Source organism: Marmota flaviventris, chromosome 2 (genome assembly GCF_047511675.1).
Source record: "Marmota flaviventris isolate mMarFla1 chromosome 2, mMarFla1.hap1, whole genome shotgun sequence".
NCBI classification, from domain to species: Eukaryota; Metazoa; Chordata; class Mammalia; order Rodentia; family Sciuridae; genus Marmota; species Marmota flaviventris.
Window position 1 is genome coordinate 191,653,767 of NC_092499.1, and position 22,176 is coordinate 191,675,942.

The following is a 22,176-nucleotide window of genomic DNA, read 5'->3' on the forward strand; positions in this document are numbered from 1 at the left end:
GCTTTCTTTGACCCACTCTCTGCCCACCCTCCGGGGCGACTTTCAGTAACAATGAACATCAAGACATCCAGAAACCAGAGACCAGCCCCCAGGCCCAGGGAGCATGCACACCGAGTCCCTGCCCTGAGTGTGTTGTGAGTGGTTTCCCATGAATGAGGTGCTCCTCTCATGAGGGGAGCCGAGAGGATGCATGTAAGGGAGCAGAGTTCAGAATCTATGACTAAAGGTCCAGAGTCGTCAAGCTACATGCTACTTTGTAGATTTCAGTTAAAGAGGCAAATGATTTCTGTCCCATAAGGAAAGATGATCTGAAAGGCTACATTTTCTTACCTTGTAGGACTTTAGTTTTATAAATAGCTCTGCAATCAAATTCTAATATCCTTAATTAAATTACCTATGAATACTTAACTCCTCAAGGATGTACAACCTGGTCTTAATATCTTAATGGTTCCCTCATTAATTAGTCAGTTGATTAAAATCTTTAGCACAAGTTCATTTTCTATTTGCAAGAGGGTCATGATTTTACCTTTTTTTTTTTTTTTTTGTACCAGGATTGAACTCAGGGGTGCTTAACCACTAACCCCATCCCCAGCCTTTTTTTTAAATATATTTTATTTTGAGACAGGATCTTGCTAAGTTGCTTCTGGCCTCCCCCAAGTTGCTGGGGCCACCTTTGAACTCGTGAACCTCCTACTTCAGCCTCTCAAGTCGCTGGGTGTGGCATGTCATCAGACCTGGCATAATTTTACCTTTTTGACAATTATACTTTAACTGTCTACATTAAGAAGGAAAAGAAAAATAGCAACCTACTTTTTAACCAGTCATCCCAATTTCCATAAAATACATTCAAAGAGTCTGAAGAGAAGGAGCCCCTGCTCCAAAAATTGTTTACAATTGTCTAGAAACGAGAACCGAGAACGAGAACGGGGCTGTGGCAGAGCAGCTGTTGCACTGGAGTGGCTGCTCTGCAGGGTCCAGGCAGGCAGACACTCCCTGGTGGGTTTGCCCTGCTGAATGGCAGGGAGTTCTTCCAGAGAACAATGGGCTTTTATGGCCACCCACCCTCCCAGGCACCCACAGCTGCTCAAGGTGGACAGCAGCAGTCTTATTATTGAGATATGGTGTCTTTCCTGCTGATAGCCTGCTGTCTTGGGGGCCGCAGACCACGTCTTCAAAGAAAGTGAGCTCTCAGCAACAGGAAACCCTAAATATGTTGCCATGACATGAGCCTCTTCTATATGACATGTCCTTTTAATTGTCAGGGAGTGTCTCTGAACAGCTCAAGCAGCTAATTAATAATGTCTCAGAATTTTAATTGCCAAAACCATCAAAGTCTGTTACAAAAGAGGAATGGAACTCCGTGAGAATTATGTGGGGAGTTCCTTGCCTGGAAAGGAGAGAAATGGTGAGCCATGGAGGAAGGACACCTATGGTCTGTTGGGTGCACTGATTCATTCTATCAAGAACTTGCAGAAGCCTCAGGCATGTCCTCTCTTATCCCCATTTTATGCATGAGGAAACTGAGATCTAATGACTTGTGCAAGGCCACCTGAACTGTAATTGGTCTCTTCACATCCATTCTTGCCCCTTCCTCTTCCAATCCTTCCTCCAGATCCTAGTTAGAATGCTATTTCAGACATGTAAATCAATCATGTTGCTCTCTTATTTAGAAACCTCTAATTGCTTAGAGCAAAACTTAATCTCCTTTGTGTGGCTTGACCAGCCTGGCCCCCCCGCTCCTCCCTGACTGATTTCCTTCCAGCCACGTTGTTTTCTGACCTTTCTAGAATGCTGCCACTGCAGGACCTTTCCCCTGCTGCACATCAGCCCAGAACACTCTTCCACCAGGTCTTTGCATGACTGGTGCCTCCAAGCTCAATGCTGAGCTTCTGGCACTGGGGATATGATCCAGCAGGAGCCAGCCAGGCTCGCATCCTGTGGATACCAGCAGCAGCACACATGCACTGTCAGTGCACAGGGCTCCTGGCACTGTGCTGAGCTCATCACAGACCACAGACGGAAACACCTGATGGCCATAGCTAAGGATGCTCCATACCCAGAATCTTGGTGACCGAGTGAATGAATGGGCAAGTGCCTGGCTTCCAGGATTGCCCAGTCCCGGCTGAGATGGTGTTTTCCTCTCTTTGCTGAGTGTGGATTGGCACACTGCATCTAGCCACGGTGAGGTGCCCTGGGGATAATCATCACAACAGTGGCTAAGGTCAATTCACAAGGTATTCATTCATCCATAGCCTGTCAAGGTGGAAACATTTGCACACATATTTAAGAGGACATATATTTATATGTTTGATCCTTGTGGGTGCACAGGCATTTAGAATACAATGGAAGAAACATTCTTAATTGATTTTCAAAAAGGACATTTTCCCCACACTCATACAACAGCCGGGAGAGGGGAAGGAAAACCAATAAGCGTTCAAGGAAAAAGGAGGAAGGGCTTGGGCATCAAAGGTGAAGAATCAGGATGACGACTACAGGGGATCTCAGGGGTTCCAGGATGCAGTGTGCCAATCCTCACTTAGTACACAGAGGCAGGTGCGATCTTAGCCAGTTCCGGGGAATCTGGGAAGCTTGGCGTTCACTCAATCACTCAGTCACTCGGTCAGTCACCAAGATTGTAGGCGTGGACGTCCGTTTCTGCCAGATGCTCTGGAGAGGCTGTGGTGAGCCGGACCGTTCCTGATCTCAGGTCTTGTACGTAGGCTTTGGGGTAGGAAGAGAGGGAATTCCCATACTGTCTTCACAAAATTTAATATGAGTTTTTACTTCTCTTAAGAGTAATGGAAAGAAAATACAGGAAGTTGTGAATGACTGTGACTGAGGTTGGGAAGTGGAGGTGGGCGAGGGCTTAGGGAAAGTTTCCCTGCGAGAGTGGCTCTGGAAGCTTCTAGGAGGTGAGTAGGAGTTAGATGAAGGAGGGGGTCAGTTAGACCAGAGGAAGAGAACCCTGGGATGACTGGGGCGAGAGGGTGGGGTGTGAGCAGGGGAGTTGGAGGAACTGAAAAGTGAGCAGGCTGCCAGGAGAGAGATGCCCAAGGATCGGGGCCTTACTCTCTGCAGTGGCTGCCTTTCGTGTTTGGTTGCTGGGTGGCACCAGCAAGTAGGCAGCCAGAGAGGGGCTTCTCGGCCAGCATCAGCAGCTCCAAGCAGGTGGGCGGGGCGTGTGTGGGCCAAGGCTGCTCCAAAGCCGCAGGTGAAGGGCTGCAGCAGCCTGGGGCAGACTTGAAGCAGCCTGAGAAGGAGGGACACCAGGAAGGCAAGAAGCAGAGACCTGACATCCGCATTTTTTCTGTTTCCTGCAGTGACACGAAGAGTCACAGTTCTCAGCAGAACCAGCTTGCAGGAGTGCGAGGAAAAGCCACCTGTGCAGCTTCAATTACACCTCTCCATCATCCCTGGTCCTGGGCTGGAAACCCCCTGGCCAGGCAGTGGGCACCATCCCCTTAGCGACTGCCCACACATCCACCAAGATCTTCACCTTCTGTTTCCATCCCTTCCACTTATTGAAGGGACAGAGCTGCAGAAACTGTCAGAGCTGGGAGAGGGAGGGCTGGACACCTTTGCTCTGTTGGCTTCACTGTGGCAACTGAGACTAGGAGATGTTAAGCAACTGGCACAAGGGCACACAGCAGCAGCCAGCAGAGCAGGGATTCGCCAGGTCTGTCTAACTCTGGAGCCTACTATAGGCATTTTTCCAGACAGCCTCCTCGCCAAGCCCAAGTCTGTTTTCTACTCTAATCTGCTAACTCTTAAACTAGATGCATATAAATCTAGAAGGGTCCTGTTTAAGAATCTCCATAGACAGGAGCAGCAAACTCAAATGACCATAGGGGATGTAGAGAAATATTTACATCAGGTCTGCCAGGTGGTAGACATGTGGGAGTGGTGGAGACTGTGGCATGCATTGGCAGATTTCAAAACATCACTACTGGGGCCAAGTAAAGCACTGTGCCACCAAATCCAGCTCACTGCTGTGGTCTTAGAGGCCGTACTCTCCTTCTCTTGCAAACCAGAAGTCAATAGCCAGAGGGCCTGAGCATTTCAGCTCATAACAGGACACTTCCAAAGCCCCCTGCTGGGGTGCCAAGCCTGTGCTCAGCGTCCCACAGCTGGAGGCTCTGTCCCCCTATGCTGCTTCCTTCCCAAGGGTTCAAGATAAGCCTGGGCAAAATAGTTAGACTCTGTCTCAAAAAAAAAAAAAAAAAAGTTAGTAGCTAAGGAATGAAGAGCGGAGGTCATGACATAATTTCCATCCAAATAGCCCCAGAACGTCATGTTTCCTTGGAAGGATAAATCACGTGATGAGGTCACCACTGGCAGCAGTGGGTAGTGAGTACCCCAAAGAGCTGATGGTGTTAAATGTGTAAGAAGCCCTGAGAGGCCAGTGGCTTTTGGCCCTGGCTTTGTACAAAGATGTAGCCTCCAAGGTCAATGGGAAGGTTTTCATTTTTTTCCTCTTTACACAACACTTCTTTGAAACATGTTCCTGTTTACTATTTCAGCTTCCTTCTCACAGATCCCATGACTTATTTTCAAGAATTCTTAGTTTTAAGGGAAGGTGATGGACTTCTTCATTCTCCCCCTCTGAGGGCCATGTTTTTTTTTTTAAAAAAAGATTTTACCCTGTAAATATTACAAATCCTTTGGTGTATGTGTTGGTGGGGGTTGGGGATGTGAATTGCTGGAGTCCTAGAAGAAGTTCCATGGATGAAGGAGCTTTTCCTCTGAGATCAGGGACATGGTCTATTTCTTATCTTTACGAGGGAGCCAAGGCGGGTGGGGAAGCTCTCTGATCATCCTCAGAGACAAGGTCCTTTGGGTTACTTGGAAATATTTCATATTATGTAAACATGAAGACAGGCCAGGAAGGATCAAAGCAGAGGCTTTGGCTTGTGAATATTTGTTTTTCACCATGTTTTAAGAGCACGTTGTGTTGAATGAGAAGAAAAAAGTTTCCAAGGGCATAAGAAAAACCCCCTCCCACCTTTTTTCCCCATCTACTTCTCCAAAAAGAGAAGAAAGACAGGAGGAAGGACGAGTCCAGGGGAAAAGCTGGATACCTGTGTGACACTGCCGTGGTGTGATTTCTGTGAGGTGACCTCAGGAGAGACGGGGGTGGGGGTTGGGGGGGTGGAGAGGTGAAACATGCCAAGATGATGCGGCCAGGTCCCCACTTGCAAACCTCCCACAGCCACACAAAGTTCTTACAACTGTGTGTGCCAGCCAATGTTACTTTCCTATACTTAACCAAAAAGGGGGGAAATTCTCTTTACCGTTATAGATACACATTTGTGTCTGTTCCACCGCTTCCTCAGGAACTGTGTTCATTTTCTTGTCTATTGTGTAGTGAAGACCTCGCCAATGAGGCTCGCTCCCAGCTTCCAACCATGTGCTAGGCACTGTGATAAGTAACCTGCACTGATTATTTCACTCAATATCTTCAATCCCGTGAAGCAGGTAGTGTTACCTAACATCTCACTAAATAGGCGAGAAAGCTGTAGCACAGAAAGGGTAAATAAGTCATCTAAAGTAAGGAGGGTCAGATTCAAGATAGCAGCACAGGCAGTTTTGACTCTGGAGTCTGCCCTTCAAGTCTGCAAACCTCACCAATGGTATGCGCATCTCAATGGATACTGGATGAATGAAAGACAAAAAGTACCTCCTCACAGGAGGGCGGGGAGCTGACAAAATGGTACATTTGTATAATGGAACGTGATAGAGCTGCTAGGAAGAGCTAGATAGAGGTGACAAGCTGGGATAGAATGACCTCCAAAGTACAGGAGTAAACTTTTGAGAAAGAGTGAGATGAGAGACTATGCGTGTGCCATGTCCCCCTTTGTCCCCCTGCAAGTACAGTGACATTATGGAAGGTTACAGAAGTCCTGGGCTTCCCTCTGCACAGGGCAACAGCAGTCTGGAGAGCTAGAGATTTTGGGATTAGAGGACAATGCTTTTGGTCCGTGTTCACTTGCATAGCTTGAATTTTTTGAGTCATGTCTAGATGTTCTGCTATTTGAACGTAAAGATTGAGTTTTTCAGAAGGAGTCTCCTCTGTTGGGAGAGCATGACTCCTGCACTGGAACTGAAGCAGCTGCTTCTGGTTACCTTCTCAGCTTCCTGCTCCCACAGGTGACAGAGAAAAATCTTGGCTCCCTGTTGGTCTTGGCCAAAAGTAGTTTGATTTTCGCAGAGGAAGATGTCTCCCATATGGGGAACTCTTCCTCAACTGCTGGGGGACTAGTGGATCACACAACGCACAGCGTGTCCGTCTGCGGACCTGCACCACGCATGGCTTGGAAGATGCTGGAAGTGTTTGAACGGTTCTTGAGAACCAGTGGATTTTGAGTGTTTGCCTCTCCCCAGCAACTGGGGAATTGGAGACAGAGCCAGGGGACACAGAGAAGGCAGCAAATGACTCCCTGCTAAATCAGATGGGGTCTACCTGTAGGGGCATGAAGACCCTCAGAAGCAAGTTTGGGCTGGGAGAATTTTCTAGGCTGCTCTTTCTAGGCATTGGATGAGTCCCTAAGCAATGGCAGATGCTTACGGACCTCACCTCCCCGGCCCTCCTGTGCCCTCTCCAGCCAGCTATAGAGCAATTTGGGTCTCCTGCATAAAGATCTGGGAGGGCGAGAGGGGTTCCCACAGCAAAACATGTTACCCAAGGCCAGTTAGCATGTGCATTGCTCTGTGCTATATGCATGTGACCTGGGGACTCCACTGAGGACAACCTTCTACCTACCTTCCCCTCCTGGAGACCTACTTTTGGAAGGGGAACATTATCCAAAGCCCCCTGTCTTCTCTCGCCCCACCTGTCATTGATTTTTTCTCCTTTCCCCTCCCTCATCTTCTCCATCTGATTCCTGTCTTCCCTTTGTCCCTTCTTCCTCCTTTCCTCCCCTTTAATCACTTCCTTTGGACGTTACTGTCCAAGAGCAGAGCTGCTTCTTAACTTTTATCTTCCATGGTGAACTTCAGTGGCTTTTTCATATCAACATTTCCACTTAAAAGTAAAATTCCATGAGCTATGGGGAACCGAGAGTCACTTAAAATAACCAAATGGTTTATTTCATAACCAGAACTTGCCCCTAGAATTTACAACCATTTTCAGTGATTTCCCTGCGACTCGTCTAATGTGGTGAGAGAACGAGGTCACAGAGCTATGCTGTCCCGACAGCTTTGCTCCACCATCGGCATCTCATTATCAAAATATTTGGAACTTTTAAAATGAGGTGACAGCTAAGTAACTTCTTGCAGCATCCTGCAACATGAGGGAGCTGTTGTAACAAAAGATGTAGCCAAGTCGTCAAAGGAGAGTGCTGAGGAAAAGCTCTGCCTTCCCCTGTGAGCGCTATTGATTTGCCAAACAGGCTAGGGACACAGGGTCTCAGTTCTGCTTTTGATAAAGCAGAAAGTGCTTGAATGAATAGTTCCAAAATGTGCTGAAAACGATCTACAGCCCTTTAACGGAAATGTGATATTGAAACTCTTTCCCCAGCTACTTTTAGATACAAAATAACATTGAAGCTTTAAAAAAAATTAACAAAATATAGATTCAAAATATAGATTCTCTCTCTCTCTCTCTTTTTTTTTTTTTTTTGCTTCAAAACTTGACACTCAACAGCTTCCAAAGAATGAGAGTTACTTGAAAAATATCTTTAGTGCCAACCAATTAAGGACCCTTTAAGCAGGTGACTCAGAGTCCCCAGCAATCAACGGTTGCAGGAAAAGGATGTGGGGGACAACCGTGTACTCACATTCTCCTTCATCTTGATCCTCTGAAGAAATGCTTTTCAGAGGTGATTACTCCAGACCCTGGAAAACTCCAGCAGTGATCACTTGGGGAAGGAAATCTCTCTGCAGTGGTGTGTGCAGAGTGCAGGAGCTCTGGGCCCTACAAGGCATGTGCGTGAACGGTGCACAGCAGCTGTTCTTGCCAGTTGCTCTGAGCTGACAGCAGCCACGGAGGGGCCAGGTGCATAGGGTGAGCCTGTGACATTCTCCTGGGCTCCCTCCCATCCAGCTAGATGCAAAGAGCCGTAGTTGCTGGATTTTCCATCCACACAGGGACAAAGGGGGAAATAAACCTGATGCACTGGATGTGAGGAGGGAAAGGGCGGAAAAGGCAGGAGACTTGTTTTCCCAATGCCTGGGAAATGGCGCCTTCTGTGAACAAACTTCAACTGTTTCTCTACAGTAGCAGGGAACTCTGATCTATCCAGCCTTGAATTCTTCCTCACAGTTCAGATGCAAAAGCCACATATCACAGGGACTTCCATAAGTGGAGAAGCCACTACCTACTAATGGGACTTTGAGGAAGAGGTCCTGGTCAGAAAAAAATTCCAAAACCACGAGTGGAAATGAAACATTTTCTTCCCTGATGCCTGAGCGCTGTGGCTTACAGTAGGTCGGTGTCTGGCCCAGGACCTGGGCTCCAGTACACATCCCCCTTCTCGTGAGAACCTGGCTAAACCGCGCTTGCAGAACTGCCCTGACCCGGAAGTTATTTATTAGGCACCTGCTGAGAAGGTGTGCTGGGGGAACCGGTGACCAGGTTCCCTTGGTCTTCGCTCAGGATTGAAATGAGGTAACAGTAAAGGTCTCCCAGGCCGTGGGGGAGTTGGTTTTCTTGGGTGTGGCCTGAGCTGGGCCCACATCACACGGACTGCATTCTGTAGAGACCCTGCTGGGTTTATTCAAAGCCTTCCTCTCCACCGCCACCTCCAAGTCCACTCCTTGCAGGTGCATCCCCAAGTAATTGTAAGACTTAAGACGTTTGGTTTGGGGAACTGAGGGTTCAAGGGAATGTGGGTCAAAGTAAGTGTCAAGGATTCTTCCTTAGCTCATGAGCAGCTCATGGAGGGAGGAGAGCAAGAGACTGAGAACTTCTCTCAGCCTCGAGTTCTTCATCTGATAGGGAGATGACTTCACAGGGTGAGCCCAGGTTCCTGTCCTGCTGCAAAACCTGCAGTTTGCACAGCTTCTCTTCCTCTTGCCTCTTAGATGATGAAAGCCATCATCAAGGGGTTACAAGGAAAAGCACAGAGGTGATTTTGCATTCTGATTTCTTTTCCTTTCCTATTTCTTTTTTTTGACAGTAAAGAGAGAGGACAGGGGGCTGGGGATGTGGTTCAGTTGGCAGAGTGCTTGCCTGGCATGCCCACAGCCGTGGGTTCAATCCCCAGCACCACCACCACCAAAAAAAAAAAAAAAAAAAAACAGGTAAGGAGGCAGGAGCTCTATTATCTGAATGGCCATGAGCAATTATGCCCACTTCAATTAGGAGAAAACTGGGTTGGAGTCTGATTCCCAAGTGTGGCAGGTCTAGCAACCTCCTGTGGCTTGTTGTTTTAGAGATGACAGGAAGGTGGGAAGCTCTTCATCTCTCACTCTGTTGGTGTGAATTCAGGACGGCTCCCTGAATGCATTCCTTTTGTTGTCAATAAGGGGCCACAGATCAACCCACCCCAACAGAGAAAAGTCAGAGGGTCACATTACTGGCGCTGCTGTTCCTCATTGACTGTTGATCCCCTCACTCTGGGAAACACCTCTGAGTTAGTGAGCACTCTGGAGTGTTCATTAGTAACTGACTCAGGTTTTAATTCTCCTTTCAACTGGGATGAGTTTTAAGTTCTGAACCCAAAGCAAACATTCCACAAAGCCCTTTTTACTTGTTAACTGGACAGCAGACATCTCCAAGGGAGAGGCACTGCTTTGAGTCTCTTCCCTCACTTTTGTTCCCGTGAAGGACAGACTGCTGGCTGTCCGCAATGGATGTGGACAAACAAAAGCTGCTCTTGACCCTAAGGAGAAGCAACACTTCAAAGGAAAAGAGCAGAACTTCACCCTTCACTCATTTCCTGTCCACAGGCGTGACTCCAGGGATTCCGAGGGTGCAGCCTTGCATGCCAGAGCTGGGCTGCTGTCCCCGGGGCAGGAGGCCACTGCATTCTTCTCGGTGTCACTCTGCTTCTCGTGGGTGTGTGTACAGGACTCCTCTTCCTCTGAGCAAATGGTTCATGAGCAATACATGTTTGGAAATGTTTCCTAAAAAATTGAGTTCCCCTTTCTGCAAATTATGTTGGAGTCTAATCTCACTCGTAGCAGCATCTTTTCACCACCCTCCACCTTCCCCCCTTTTTAAGTTATTTCCCCTCCAGGTCCTTGTCATTTCCTCCCTTAGTCATCGCAGTTCCAAAATGATCATGGTGTGTGTCCCTATGGTCTCTTCCCCATTCCATCATCACGTGGCCGCTCTCCTTGAATAGTTGGCCACCGGTGGACTTAAGCTGAGGGGTCAGTGGTGACTTTCTATTTAGCTTTTCCCCCCTCAATTTTAAAAGCATGTTCCGTAGGAAACACAATGTTCAGAGAAGGAAGGTGATTAAAAACCGTGCTGTGAATACTAATCACGCAGTGCATTTTAAAAATTAACTATAACAGTTCATTAAACATTGAGAAAGGCGGACCAGATACTTTTGTCCTGGGTGGCAGAACAGTGCCTGGCACACAGTAGGCACTCAGTGTTTACTGAATGAGTGGAAGACGCATGGACTCTCTAAATAGTTCGCGACGTGAGTAGTTAAGTACAAGCTGTTGCTCTTCCTTCTGCTCACAGGCCGGGAGAGTCTCAGACACGAACATTTTTATTTTTACAAAAGGTAGAGCAAAGGATTCTTCTCTATGCCCACTGGGAATGGTGTGGCTCTGTCCAAAATGGAAAAATGAAACTGCCCACCACTGAGCCTCTCAGTTTACCTCCTGCCTCCGGCCCTTGCCCACCTACAGTCTGTTGCCTGGCAGCCGGAGCAATCTTCAAAAACAGGAGCCACCCTGTGTCATCTCCTGCCTTAAGTGGGCCAGTGGCTTCCTTCGCAATTAGAACGCACTTCAAAGCTGTGACACAGCAAGCTGGGCCCCGTGGGATTCTGCTCACCCCCCATCTCATTTCCGACCACTTCCCTCTTGTCTCTGCGGCTCCAGCCCTCTGCCTTTTTATGGATATTCTGCTGAATCTGTTTCCTCAGGGCCTTTGCACCTGCTGCTCCCTTGGTCTGGAAAGCTCTTCCTGTCATTTAGGGTCTCCACAGTAGCCCTCTGTGACTTTCACTTCTATCTGATCACCCTGTGTTGTTCTTTTTATAGCAGGTGACCCTGCACCCAGGTATCATTGTGTCTATTTACTGGCTATCTGTTGTTCTTACTCCAAGGCAGAGTCAGCCCTGTCTTTGTCACCCAGAGCCCCAAAGCCCCACTACGTGCTGGTGAGCGGCTGAGCAGTGGGTGGTGGTGAGCCGTTCTCAAGCTGGGTATTGCATGGGGCTGTTTTGCCTTGTGAGATGGGTGAAGGATGAAGTTCTGGCAAGGCTGGAGGGAGGCCATGGGTCCTTGTGACCTTGACTTTAATCCAGTGGTGCAAGTGTAAAGCAATGCCTGACCGTGGGAGAAGGTGGAGGTCAGTTCTTGAGTCAAGGCTGAGTGGTGTCAAGCTGGGGCCAGAGAGGGGTTGGAGAGCTGAGAGTCTGGGATGGCCTCTGTTCCCAGATGTGGCAACTAGGAAGTGCTGGTCCTCTCCTCAGTTCTGTCCTTGTGGTGGGGCTGCGTCACAAGGGCTACAACTACATGCCCTGTGACCTCCTGTTCATTCACACACCACCACGGAACATCTTCTGAGCACCTACTGTGTGCAGGCCCTGCTGTAGGCACTAGAGAGTAGATTGAATAGGCAAGTCCAGAGGCCTCCTACCTTAGGGTGGGCTTATGCCGGAGGAGAGGACCCACGTGATCAGCATGGTTGGTGAGGACAGGCAGGGCTCAGCAGGGGAGTTGGGGAAGGAACCGAAGTGGGAGAGTGGGTGGGAGTGGGTCTCCAGGGCCTGTGGGCCAGGCCTGCGCACAATCCCACTGGCCCTCTTTGACAGACTGGGTTTGAAATATCTTGATCACCACCCAGAACCCAGTGTTGGAGGCTCTGCACTCACAAACGAAGCCTTGCTAAGCTTTCTTGCTGGAAGCACTGGGCAAGCCAAAGTCCCTGCCGGGTCCTCGAGGCCCTCATACTTTGCCGCACCTGAACCAACCCAGAGGCTGCTGAAGTCTCTCTCTCTCTGTCTCTCTTTTTAATTCTAAGTCTTTGCTTTGATCTTCCTGAAGTGGGTCTAAAACCATTCAATCAGAGCTAAGATGAAAAAAGGATCAAAGGATACCTGCTCTTTCACTGAGGCAGAATCCAAAATGTTAAGCACATCTAAATGTTCTTAGAGATAAATGTTGGACCATTAGTTCTTCACTCATGTGAACAAAGCCCACGTTTGAAAACTGCCCTCAAGGCAGCGAGCACACAGCTGTCTTTACAAAAGAGAAAGTACGGACTGTGGGGAAAACACTGCGGAAAGGAGGTTCAAAGCAGAATGGAATTTCAGAAATTCTCAGAAAGCCGCAGATAACATATGTCAATGCCTATTTGACTTGGTTGTGCTACTTCAAGCCCTGGATATTTACCCGAGTGAAAAAAAATGTTCTGGGGGAAAAAGGAACTGCGTACAAAGTTGCTAACTTCACATTGCCTCTGATGGTGAGCAGGCACAAGCTGCACAACACACATACACACATACACACACACACACACACAGTTTGGGACAAGTGGGACTCAATCAGCAAAGTGCATGCAAACTCCATTTTCATAAATGAGGCAGTTTTTAAACCACCAAAAATTTAAAAACAAGGACTCATGTATAAAAGTATGATAAAAACTTATGCTCTTCTTTTTTTTTTTTTTTTTTTTTTTGGTGGCGCTAGGGATAGAACCCAGGGCTTTGCACATGCTGTGCAAGTGCCCTGCACTGACCTGCATCCTCAGCTTATTTATTATTTTTTTTTAGCTTTACTTTATTTTGCGACAAGGTCTTGCTAAACCTCGAAGGCTATCCTCAGACTTGTGGTCCTCCTACATCACCTTGTATTTTAGAAGTAACTTTCTAGTGTTTCTTGAGTGAATTTGCAAATGCAGCCAGCTGACTAGAACCTGATAAGCCAATGGTGGGACGTCAGATTTACCACTGTGCTGTGCGTAAGGATCTCTCTTGGCTGCAACTGTACTATTTGCTAATATTATGTTTATTTTTCACTGTTAGTCGTAAAAGGCAAGAAGCTGGATGGTTGTTCACCTCTCCTACCTGTGTTAAAAAAAAAAAGGCTAAGAAAAAAGTGTATTGTCTCACATGTGTGTTGATAGGGATACCCAAGGATCTGAGGAAACTGGGGTGTCTCAGTACTAGGAAGCGAAGACCAAGTCATTGCTCATTGCAATGTAACTGGGAAAGTTGCCTACACGACCAAGATGACTTGGGTTGGCAAACTGGCCTGGCCTCTAAATCTAGGCAGTGGATGCCTGGGTTTACAATGATTTTATGGTTTTAAAAGCACTATAAAAACAAAGAAAACTATGCAACAGAGATTGTATGTGACTCGCAAAGCAAGGAATGTGATCTGGCTTTTTTGCAGGGAAAGTTGGCTGACCCTGAGTCTAAGGGTCAGAATGCAGGGAGCTGGCTCAGGACCAGAACCTGAGGTGCAGTCTGCCTCGCTCGATGCTGGCAGTGTCCCTGGAGCTAGAGGTCCTCAGGCAAGGCAACTGAGCTGTTTCCTTATCCATGACACGGGGATAAGAATAGTTTCTCTGCTTAATGGAAAGGCTGTGAGGACATAAGAAAACATAAGTTGAGACTCAGCAGGGCCTGGTGTATGGGTGATGGGTAAAGGGCTAGCTCTTCTCACCTGCATAATATGAGCAGCGGATTCCACAGGCATGCTGGGAATACCCGTTCCGTTATCTGCACAGATGTGTGTTATTTACAAATTTAAAGTGCCCTATATATTATTTAGGTAGAATAAGTGGCACATAAATAAAAAGAAATCTAAGTCATCAAAATCTAGGCTATTCGGAAAAAATGTTGATGTTCTGAAAAAGCAGGTAGCAGATAATTCTAGATTTAAGGAAAACTGAGACCCAAATATAAGGTGTAATCCCAGAATAAATTGTGGGGTGGAAAAAAAAAACAAATGAACACACAAACCAACAAGATCCAAAAAAAGAAAAAAGAAAAAAAGAATAGTTTTGGAAAATGTGAATGTGGACTGACTATCCAAATGGCATTAAGCAATCGAGGTGACATGTGCCTAGGTGGGAAGATGGTGTGTGGTTCTGCAGAATGACCTTGCTCTGAGGAGACACGGCAGGTCTTTTGAAGTGAAGCGCTGTTATATCTGCCACATATTTTCAAATGGTTTAACAGTGACAACAACAAAGTCTGTGCCTATGTCTACATATATACAAATAGATGCACACAAGTAAGACAGAGTGCCGGGAACTGAGGAATCTGGGGAAGGACACGTAGGGGTCTACTGAATTGCACCCCACCCCCATTTTCCCAACACTTTGAAAATTCAAAGTCAATAGTTGAAGACAAAATTCTTCAGAAGCTTAGATATTTACGCAGAATGTATTTAAGAGGGTATCACAAGCTACTCAGCCACCAATTTCCCTACTGACGTTATTATTATGGCAAGAATATACACCACGTTTAGTATTCCCCACTTAGTAATTGTTTCATTTCTTATTTTCCTGTTCTACTTAACATGTTAAAAGGATGTAGCAAGACACACACACACACACACACACACACACACACATCAACCCGAGCTTCACTTTCCTGTGTTTGAGTGTCTATTCCTGGTAGCCACTTTAACTTCCTACATAGGGAATCTTTTTTGGTTCACAACAGACTTGAAGTCTGTGTGAACGTTCCATGTGGCTCCCGCAAGACCCAAACTACCGTGAAGACAGAATGTGGGTTCCTGCGTGCCCTCGACAAGGAGGCTGAGGCCGAGCCTGGGTTCTGCTCTCGGTAAGTGAGCAAAGAGATGAGCCAGGACACCTGTGAGCTACACAGTGTCTTCAGGGTCCAGAGGAAGAAGAAGAGCCTGGGACGCACTGAGGCAGAGGCTGGCATCTTGCTAAACAGGTTCCTTGAACACAGAGGGAGGGAGGGAGGCACTGTTGTCCAGTGTGTAAGCTGATCTCTACTGAAAAGTCATTTCCACCCATCTGGGAAGCCAACCTGTAGGCAGCTTTACAGCCCGGGTGTCCCCACAGTTACACACACACTCAGCTTTCCTTTCTCCAACCTGCACATGGTTAGGATTCATCCTTTGCCTTCATCAGACACTCAGAACTAAGAGTGGTTGCATCTTCAGCCGTCACTGCTCCCCCCGCACACAGACCCCATGGCTCACCTTGGGTCCTCCATCCCTGATGCTCGTTCCCCTCATGTCAGTATGTGACCCAGCTGCGCTGAGCTCCACGGCTATCTCCGGCTTCAGAGGCAGGTTATGCAATGTCACTGCATGCTTCTGGCTGGTTCTCAGAAGCTGAATTCTATGGAGCTATCTATCTGACACATGGGAAATCGTCAAGAAGACGCTCCCAGTCAGCAAACTTTCTGGAAAGTGCGATAAGAGTAAAATGAAAGGGCCGAAGGAGGGGGGACCAGAAACACAGGCCACACTCCCTCCTCAATGCCTGACGTCTCACTTTGTCTATAAGTGGAGATTATCACTCATTTGCTGTGTAAAACCACAGAAGAGGAAGAAAAAAATTCTTCTGCTTTACAGGATGAAGTTCCTACTTTGAAGTGCTCTGGGTAGTCATACGGGGCACTTTGTCCCTCGAACACTGTGGAATAACTCCCACCGGACAGACCTGGCTCATTTCCCTGGTGAGAGACCACTTGGCAATATTTCTGGTGTTGGTCAGCATTCCTTCCTCTTGGCTTCTTAAAACTTGCCTTATAGCCGGGCGTGGTGGCGCATACCTGTAATCCCAGCGGCTAGGGAGACTGAGGCAGGAGGATCGTGAGTTCAAAGCCAACCTCAGCAACTTGGCAAGGCACTTAGCAACTCAGTGAGACCCTGTCTATAAAAAAAAAAAATACAAAATAGGGCTGGGGATGTGGCTCAGGGTTGAGGGCCCTGAGTTCAATCCCTGTACATGCCCCACCCCCACCAAAAAAAAAAAAATCTTGCCTTCTGACAGCCAGGGTAAAACAAGTCACGGGGTGCCTTAGAGGACTGTCCTCCCTCCAGGTGGCCTTCCCCATCACACTTGCCCTGCTGTGAGCCCTACACCCACCAGCTGCATTTGCTCACAGTGCTTGGGGTGAACATCTTCTGAGCTCGGACTGCAGCAAGTACTGTGCTCAACACCACCCTTGTCCCTATCTCTGAAATCTCACCACTGTAGTCTGCATTTGAAACCACCGTGCTGGTACACCCGAGTCTTCGGGACTTGACAAATCTTTTTGCTTTTCCAGCATCTCGAGACAGATGACAGTAGGACAGACTGCAAGGACGCACCTGCGTTTTTATTTCATGCAAACAAAAGGGCACTATTCTTCCAAGCCTGGCTTCAGCTTCACCCCAGCCAGCTCCTTCTCCTCTCCTTGCTCCCCTCTTGCCATTACAGCACATACTGGCTTGTCTTTTGGTTGGGTTGAGTGCCCAGGTCCCCACATCAGAGCGCCGGAATGTGTTTGTTTACCAATTGACTTATTTTTGGACAAGACCATCTATACTTTGAGAGTCAAGCAATTGACAGGCTGTGTGGATGGGACTAGATGACAGGGAGGGGACAGTGACCCCACAGTTCCTTCACAAACCAAGATTGCAACCAACCAGGTCAAAGTGGAGGTGGGCGGAGAGGAGGACTAGAGGAGGGGGCGGCTTCACCCCAGGAAAACTGGACTGGCAAATCCGAGGAGGCAGAGCTTGCTCCTCTACAGCGTAGATTAAAACAAACAAACAAAAAACCAGGATGAGAAGCAGCAAGCAAGTCCTGCTTAAAGGAGACAAGCAGATCCCTAGGAAGAGAGTGGAAAGCCTGGGGCTGGAATGAGGCCTGGATTACAGAAGTGTTGGACGCCCTTGGTCTCTGCAGAGAGACAGTCACTCCCAGGGCACTGCAGTCAATGACGCACACAGTGGCAGGCCATCTGTGTTGTCGACTTGAGTCAACATTCCTTAGGCCGCCCCTTCCCTCCTGCCTTCTGCGAACTCCACGGTCCTCTGTTGGTGGAATGGGTGATGCAGAATCCCAGGTGAGGACCATGTGGCTGCTTCATCAAGCCTGCGCAAGCCTCATATTGCAAGGGTGGGCCCTACTGGACCTGGGTCCTATGTTGCCAGGCTTATCTATCCATGGGAACAGAAATTTTAGATAGGACAGTGTTAACTTGAGCATTCATTTTCTACAATTAATTATTTTTTAAATCAAGAATCGATATCTCTAACACTTAGGGACTCAAACGTAATCTAGAAATCCAGTCACATCCAGAGATATCACGGATTTTAAAATTACAAAAAGCAAAAACAAAAACAAAAATCCATTACTTTTTTTGGGAAACAAAAGGAAGACAGCAGAAAGCAAGGGCTTAGATTAGAATAACAGGGCAGGGTTAACCTGCTTTGTCTCATCATCCCAGATGTGGGAAACCTGCACTAACTCAAATGTAGAATATAAAATGTATTAAAATTATATAACAATACAATATTGATTAATATAATTATGTATGAGTGCTAGATTATGACTTCCAACCTATTTTAATGCACCTGTGTCATTTCTTTGCAGTACTTGCAGAATTGAATACCTGGGACGTAACAGGTTAAACGGCAGGGCTGCAGAAGGCCTCGCTCACTTATGCTTTCAACACCATGCAAAAGCTCCCCAGTGCACAACTTTTTGCCCAGAAGCTACTTTATAATAAATAACTCAATGTGAGGCTTTCCAAATAGGGACCCTTCCGTATGGGTCACTGACGATTTCCCAACGTTTAGACAGTGGTGAGCACATAGCACTCGAAAATCTTCGAATATATGAATACAGTTTAGTACTAGGTTGGTACCAGGACAGACAAAATACCAATCGTTGGCATGTCTAGAGCACCACAGTGCCGCTTTCTGGTTACAGAGTTTTGTTCCGCTCCTTTAGCATCCCGTTCTTTCATGTGGCGAGATACTTTTACCAGCAGGTGGAAAGGGTGCTCCATGCTAGTCTGAGCACCCAAACCCAAGACACAGTGATTGGCTTACACATGGGGGGGTGCGGGCGGGGGGTATGCCACAACCTGCAGGGCTGTTTGTTCACGTAACCAAACGGGGTGATGAGGGCATGGAGAAAAGACAAACAGACACACAAATAGAGAAAAAGCCAGGTCCCCGTGGTTCACTAACAACCCTGGTTGGGAAGCAGTGACTACGAACAAGCTCAGCATGTTTATTATATAGGTTTGAACATCAAAAGGATTTATTGTGAGAAAGTTTCTTCAAGATAAACAGAACTGAAGCTGAGGCTATAAATAGACCAATTAGAACTATAAGCTTGCACCCGTAATTCTCTACCCCCTGGGCAGCTGGCATCTGAACTCTAGGTCATGAACTGATAATTCCATGGCTAGCACGAAAATTCCTATTGAACAGGGCGTCACCACAGCAGCTGGACAGTCTTCACACTGAGAATTCCCAAGAGGGGCACTGATTGCCTCTGTCACCAGACAGCTCATGGACTGTAGTTCTTTCCCCACTCCTGACAGGGGAAGCCAGTACTCCCAGGCAGGTTTCACTGTCTTGAAGGTACTTAGAAAGGTTCTGCCCTGAGATGGCCAGGAAGAGGAGCAGGTGGCAGGCTAGGCTCTCTTGGATGACTCTGCCACCAAGTGGTGTGTGTCTGCTAGAGAATGACACCCACACAGGGCCAGGCTAGCAGAGACGAGAAAAAGAACCCCCAGAAGCACTGGGATGGGGCCAGGACTCAAGAGCAAGCTCTAGGTTCTCTGGCCACCTGAAGGGCTGGATTTCTGAACCCCGGAGGCCATGAAGTGCTGTTCCAAATGCATTGCAGAGATTACCTCATTTAGTCCAACTGCAGCCTTGGAAGTTAGCTTCTACTACTCTTCCTATTTTGCTGGTGAGGAACCTGGTGGTGGTGGTGGGACATTAATTTTGCCAAATAACCTAGCATCTTCAACAAATAGACTGTAAGGAGAAAACAGAGACTGTAAGGTGAAATCTAAAGATAAAGAGACTTACAGAAATCATCAGATCACAATGCATGGGCCTGAACTGGATCTGAATTCAGGACAAACCATTTACCTGGCAGTCTAAACACTGAACACATACATGATGGCATTCATTAGTTAATGTTATGATGATTAACATTAATGTTAGCAGGTGTAATAATGTTATAAATTTTTTCCCTTTATTGGTGTTGGGGATTGAACTCAGGCTTGCTTTATCACTGAGCTACATCCCCAGTCTTTTTAATTTTTTAAAAGTTTGAGATAGGGTCTTGCTAAATTGATGAGTCTGGCCTTGAACTTACAATCCTCCTGCCTCAAACTTCAGAGTCACTGGGATTACAGGTGTGCACCACTGTGTCTACCATGATTTGTGTTTTTAAAAGTCCTATCTTTCAGACATATGTATTAAAATACTTGTAGATAAAATATATCTGAGAAATTGCTTCAAAAAAGATTCAGAAAAGGGGAAAGTCAGAGAGATACAGATAAATTGAGGTCAGTGAAGGTCAGGGAGTCTATATGATAGATGTATTGGGGTTTATTGTTCTGTAGACATTTTTTAAGAATAAAAGCCAGCTTTATTAAGATATGATTCAAGTGCCATAAAACTCACTTTTTGTTGTTGTTGTTACCAGAGATTGAACCCAGGGGTTCTTAACCACTGAGCCACATACCCAGCCCTTTTTGTATTTTATTTGAGACAGGGTCTTGCTGAGTTGCTTAGTGCCTCAATTTTGGTTGAGGTTGGCTTTGAACTCCAGATCCTCCTGCCTCAGCCTCCTGAGTCGCTGGGATTATAGGCATGTGCTGCCATGCCCAGAGGGAAAACCCATGCTTTTAAGGTATAAAATTCAATGGTTTTTAGTACAGAGTACAAAGATCCCCAGTAATTTCAGAACATTTTCATTGGCCCAAAGAGAGACCCTCATCCCCATCAGTCACTCTTCATTCCTCTCCCTCCCCTTCTCTGGGGAGTCTCTACACTACAGACTTCTGTGTACATCCAAAATTTTCTATAATAAAAAAAGGGAAAGAGGGGTATGGGGGGAGAAAAGGGAAGGATAAACTTGCTCAAGGTCACAGTGAAGTGAACAGTCTCCTAATGAAGACTGGCTCCACCCTAACTGAAGTTCAAGCGGTCCCCATCACCTTGGCAGTTTCCCACAGTGACCTTCCCCATACCGAAGGGCTTGCCTTCCGGTTCGCCTTACATACGGCGATGCAATAATCTGCACGTCATGTGTTCTAAGGAACTCAACCTAAACCAGAAAACAAAACAAAGATGCAAAAGCAATGATACTTGCCCTGGAATTAGACTACTTCCTACGAAGCTAGCTAGGACTTTTGGGGAATTTGATCCCTCTGTGATTCTTATGAATGAAAGGCGTGAGAAGCTCCTCAGATACTGCTGCAATCCACTTATACTGCAAATATTGCGAGAGTGATTATTCTAGGAAATAGGGTGCTTTTGAAATACCCGTCTGAGACTCTGGTGAGGTTACTGAGAACAGTACTCTGGGCTTAATTTTTTTTTTTCCTGAGCTTGGTGAGTCTGATTACTTTACTTCTATAAGGTCTGATAAATGTGTGGGGAGGCAAGTTGCTTATGTTTTCTGTACATGTCTGTACTGTTTGCCTGCCAACTTTTAGCTATGAAGGTCTCTTGAGCCTGGTGGTATTCAAACACGGGACACTCAGTGCCTGAATTGGAAGGTGTAGCTGAATGAGACTGAGAACACTCAAAACATTGAAGACTTGAAAGTCTCAGATGGTACTGCTTCAAAATCATCCGAGATTATCTGGCAGGTTTTACTCTCATGAAGATTATTCATAAAAACAGTTCTTCTGGTCATAGAATTTTATAAATTGCCAAAAATCTCACTAACTACAGTGGTGTAGGGATAATGCCCAGGGAGGACTGGGACTTTGTAATTGCTGTAATAATGAGAACTCAGTTTCCTAGCCGAATTTTGATGCCCAGGTTAGAAGCCCCTGGCAAAGGCTGAATGCTAGCCAACCAAATGGCACAGTTAGGGGTGTCTCAGGCAAGTCGTCATGGGGCAGGGCACATAAAGCAGCCAGGAATCAACTGGCCACAGATGGCTCCAGAAGAAGGTGAGAAGCATTAAGTACGAGAGCGGTAAACATGTTGAATTATTTCCCACGAGTTTTATTCTTCCCTTCAAATACACTCTTGACCACTGTGTCATTGTAGTTCCTTGTTCAGTTCTTTAAACACATTCTACATTGAACAGTCCCAGCGTGTTCAGGTCCGAGTTTCGTGTTCTTGCTGATCTCCTAGTGGCTAGTTTCCCCATGTATCTGACTGAACTCCATCCTCTGCACTACTGGAAAATCACCTTAGGATGGAGGTGAGAAGTGTTCTGGCACAGGGAATTTGTGCTGGCTGTGCAAGTCACAGTGGCCACTGCCAACCTGAGGTGGCTTTGTTTTCCACTTGGTTTTGTCTGAGTGTGCAAGTGGTCCCAGTTGTTCTAAACCTGCTTGAGGAACAGCTTGTTTCAGCTTCTCAAGAGATCTTCCCTATGCCACCGTCCCATCCCGCCTCCCTGCAAGCCTGAGCCAACTGCTGAGGAGGCAAATTTATGGTCAAGCTTGTCTTTTTTATTGAGGGGGTACCTTTTAAGTTCCAGGCTCTCTGGGCTTTGATCAAAGTTCCTGCCCTGTGAAGACTCACAGCTTTGACTTCTGCTCAGAAACCGTTAGGTTCAAGAAACTGACAAATACCCTTGATATAGCTGTCAGCTCCAGCACTGACCATCCTCTGGATTTGTGCTTTATTTTTTGGCTCTCAAGAATTCCCTTTCTTGTTAGTTCAGCTATTTAAAATAAAAAATAGACTCTACTTAGTTTTGCATTGAAAGGGTTCCATGTACCTGGTTTGCTATATTTTCAGAAGTAGGCCTCCCCCATAAAAGCGAATGCCTCCCTCTCTCCCAAGTCTGTTTCACCAAGTATTAAAAAGAGGTGCTTCACTCTTTTCACTTGAAGTGCCTGCTGGAGATCA

The 22,176-nt window shown here is 46.8% G+C and overlaps 1 protein-coding gene across 1 annotated transcript in view; it reads right to left on the bottom strand.

Moving 5' to 3' along the window:
• Cass4 (Cas scaffold protein family member 4) overlaps positions 1–15,584 on the bottom strand; it is a 36,185-nt gene extending 20,601 nt beyond the window's left edge. Inside the window, exon 1 of the mRNA XM_071608981.1 lies at positions 15,313–15,584. Within this exon, the coding sequence (XP_071465082.1) occupies positions 15,313–15,348 (36 nt within the window). The 5' untranslated portion in view covers positions 15,349–15,584. The remainder of the gene's footprint in view (positions 1–15,312) is intronic.
• Between the last annotated feature and the right edge of the window lie 6,592 nt (positions 15,585–22,176).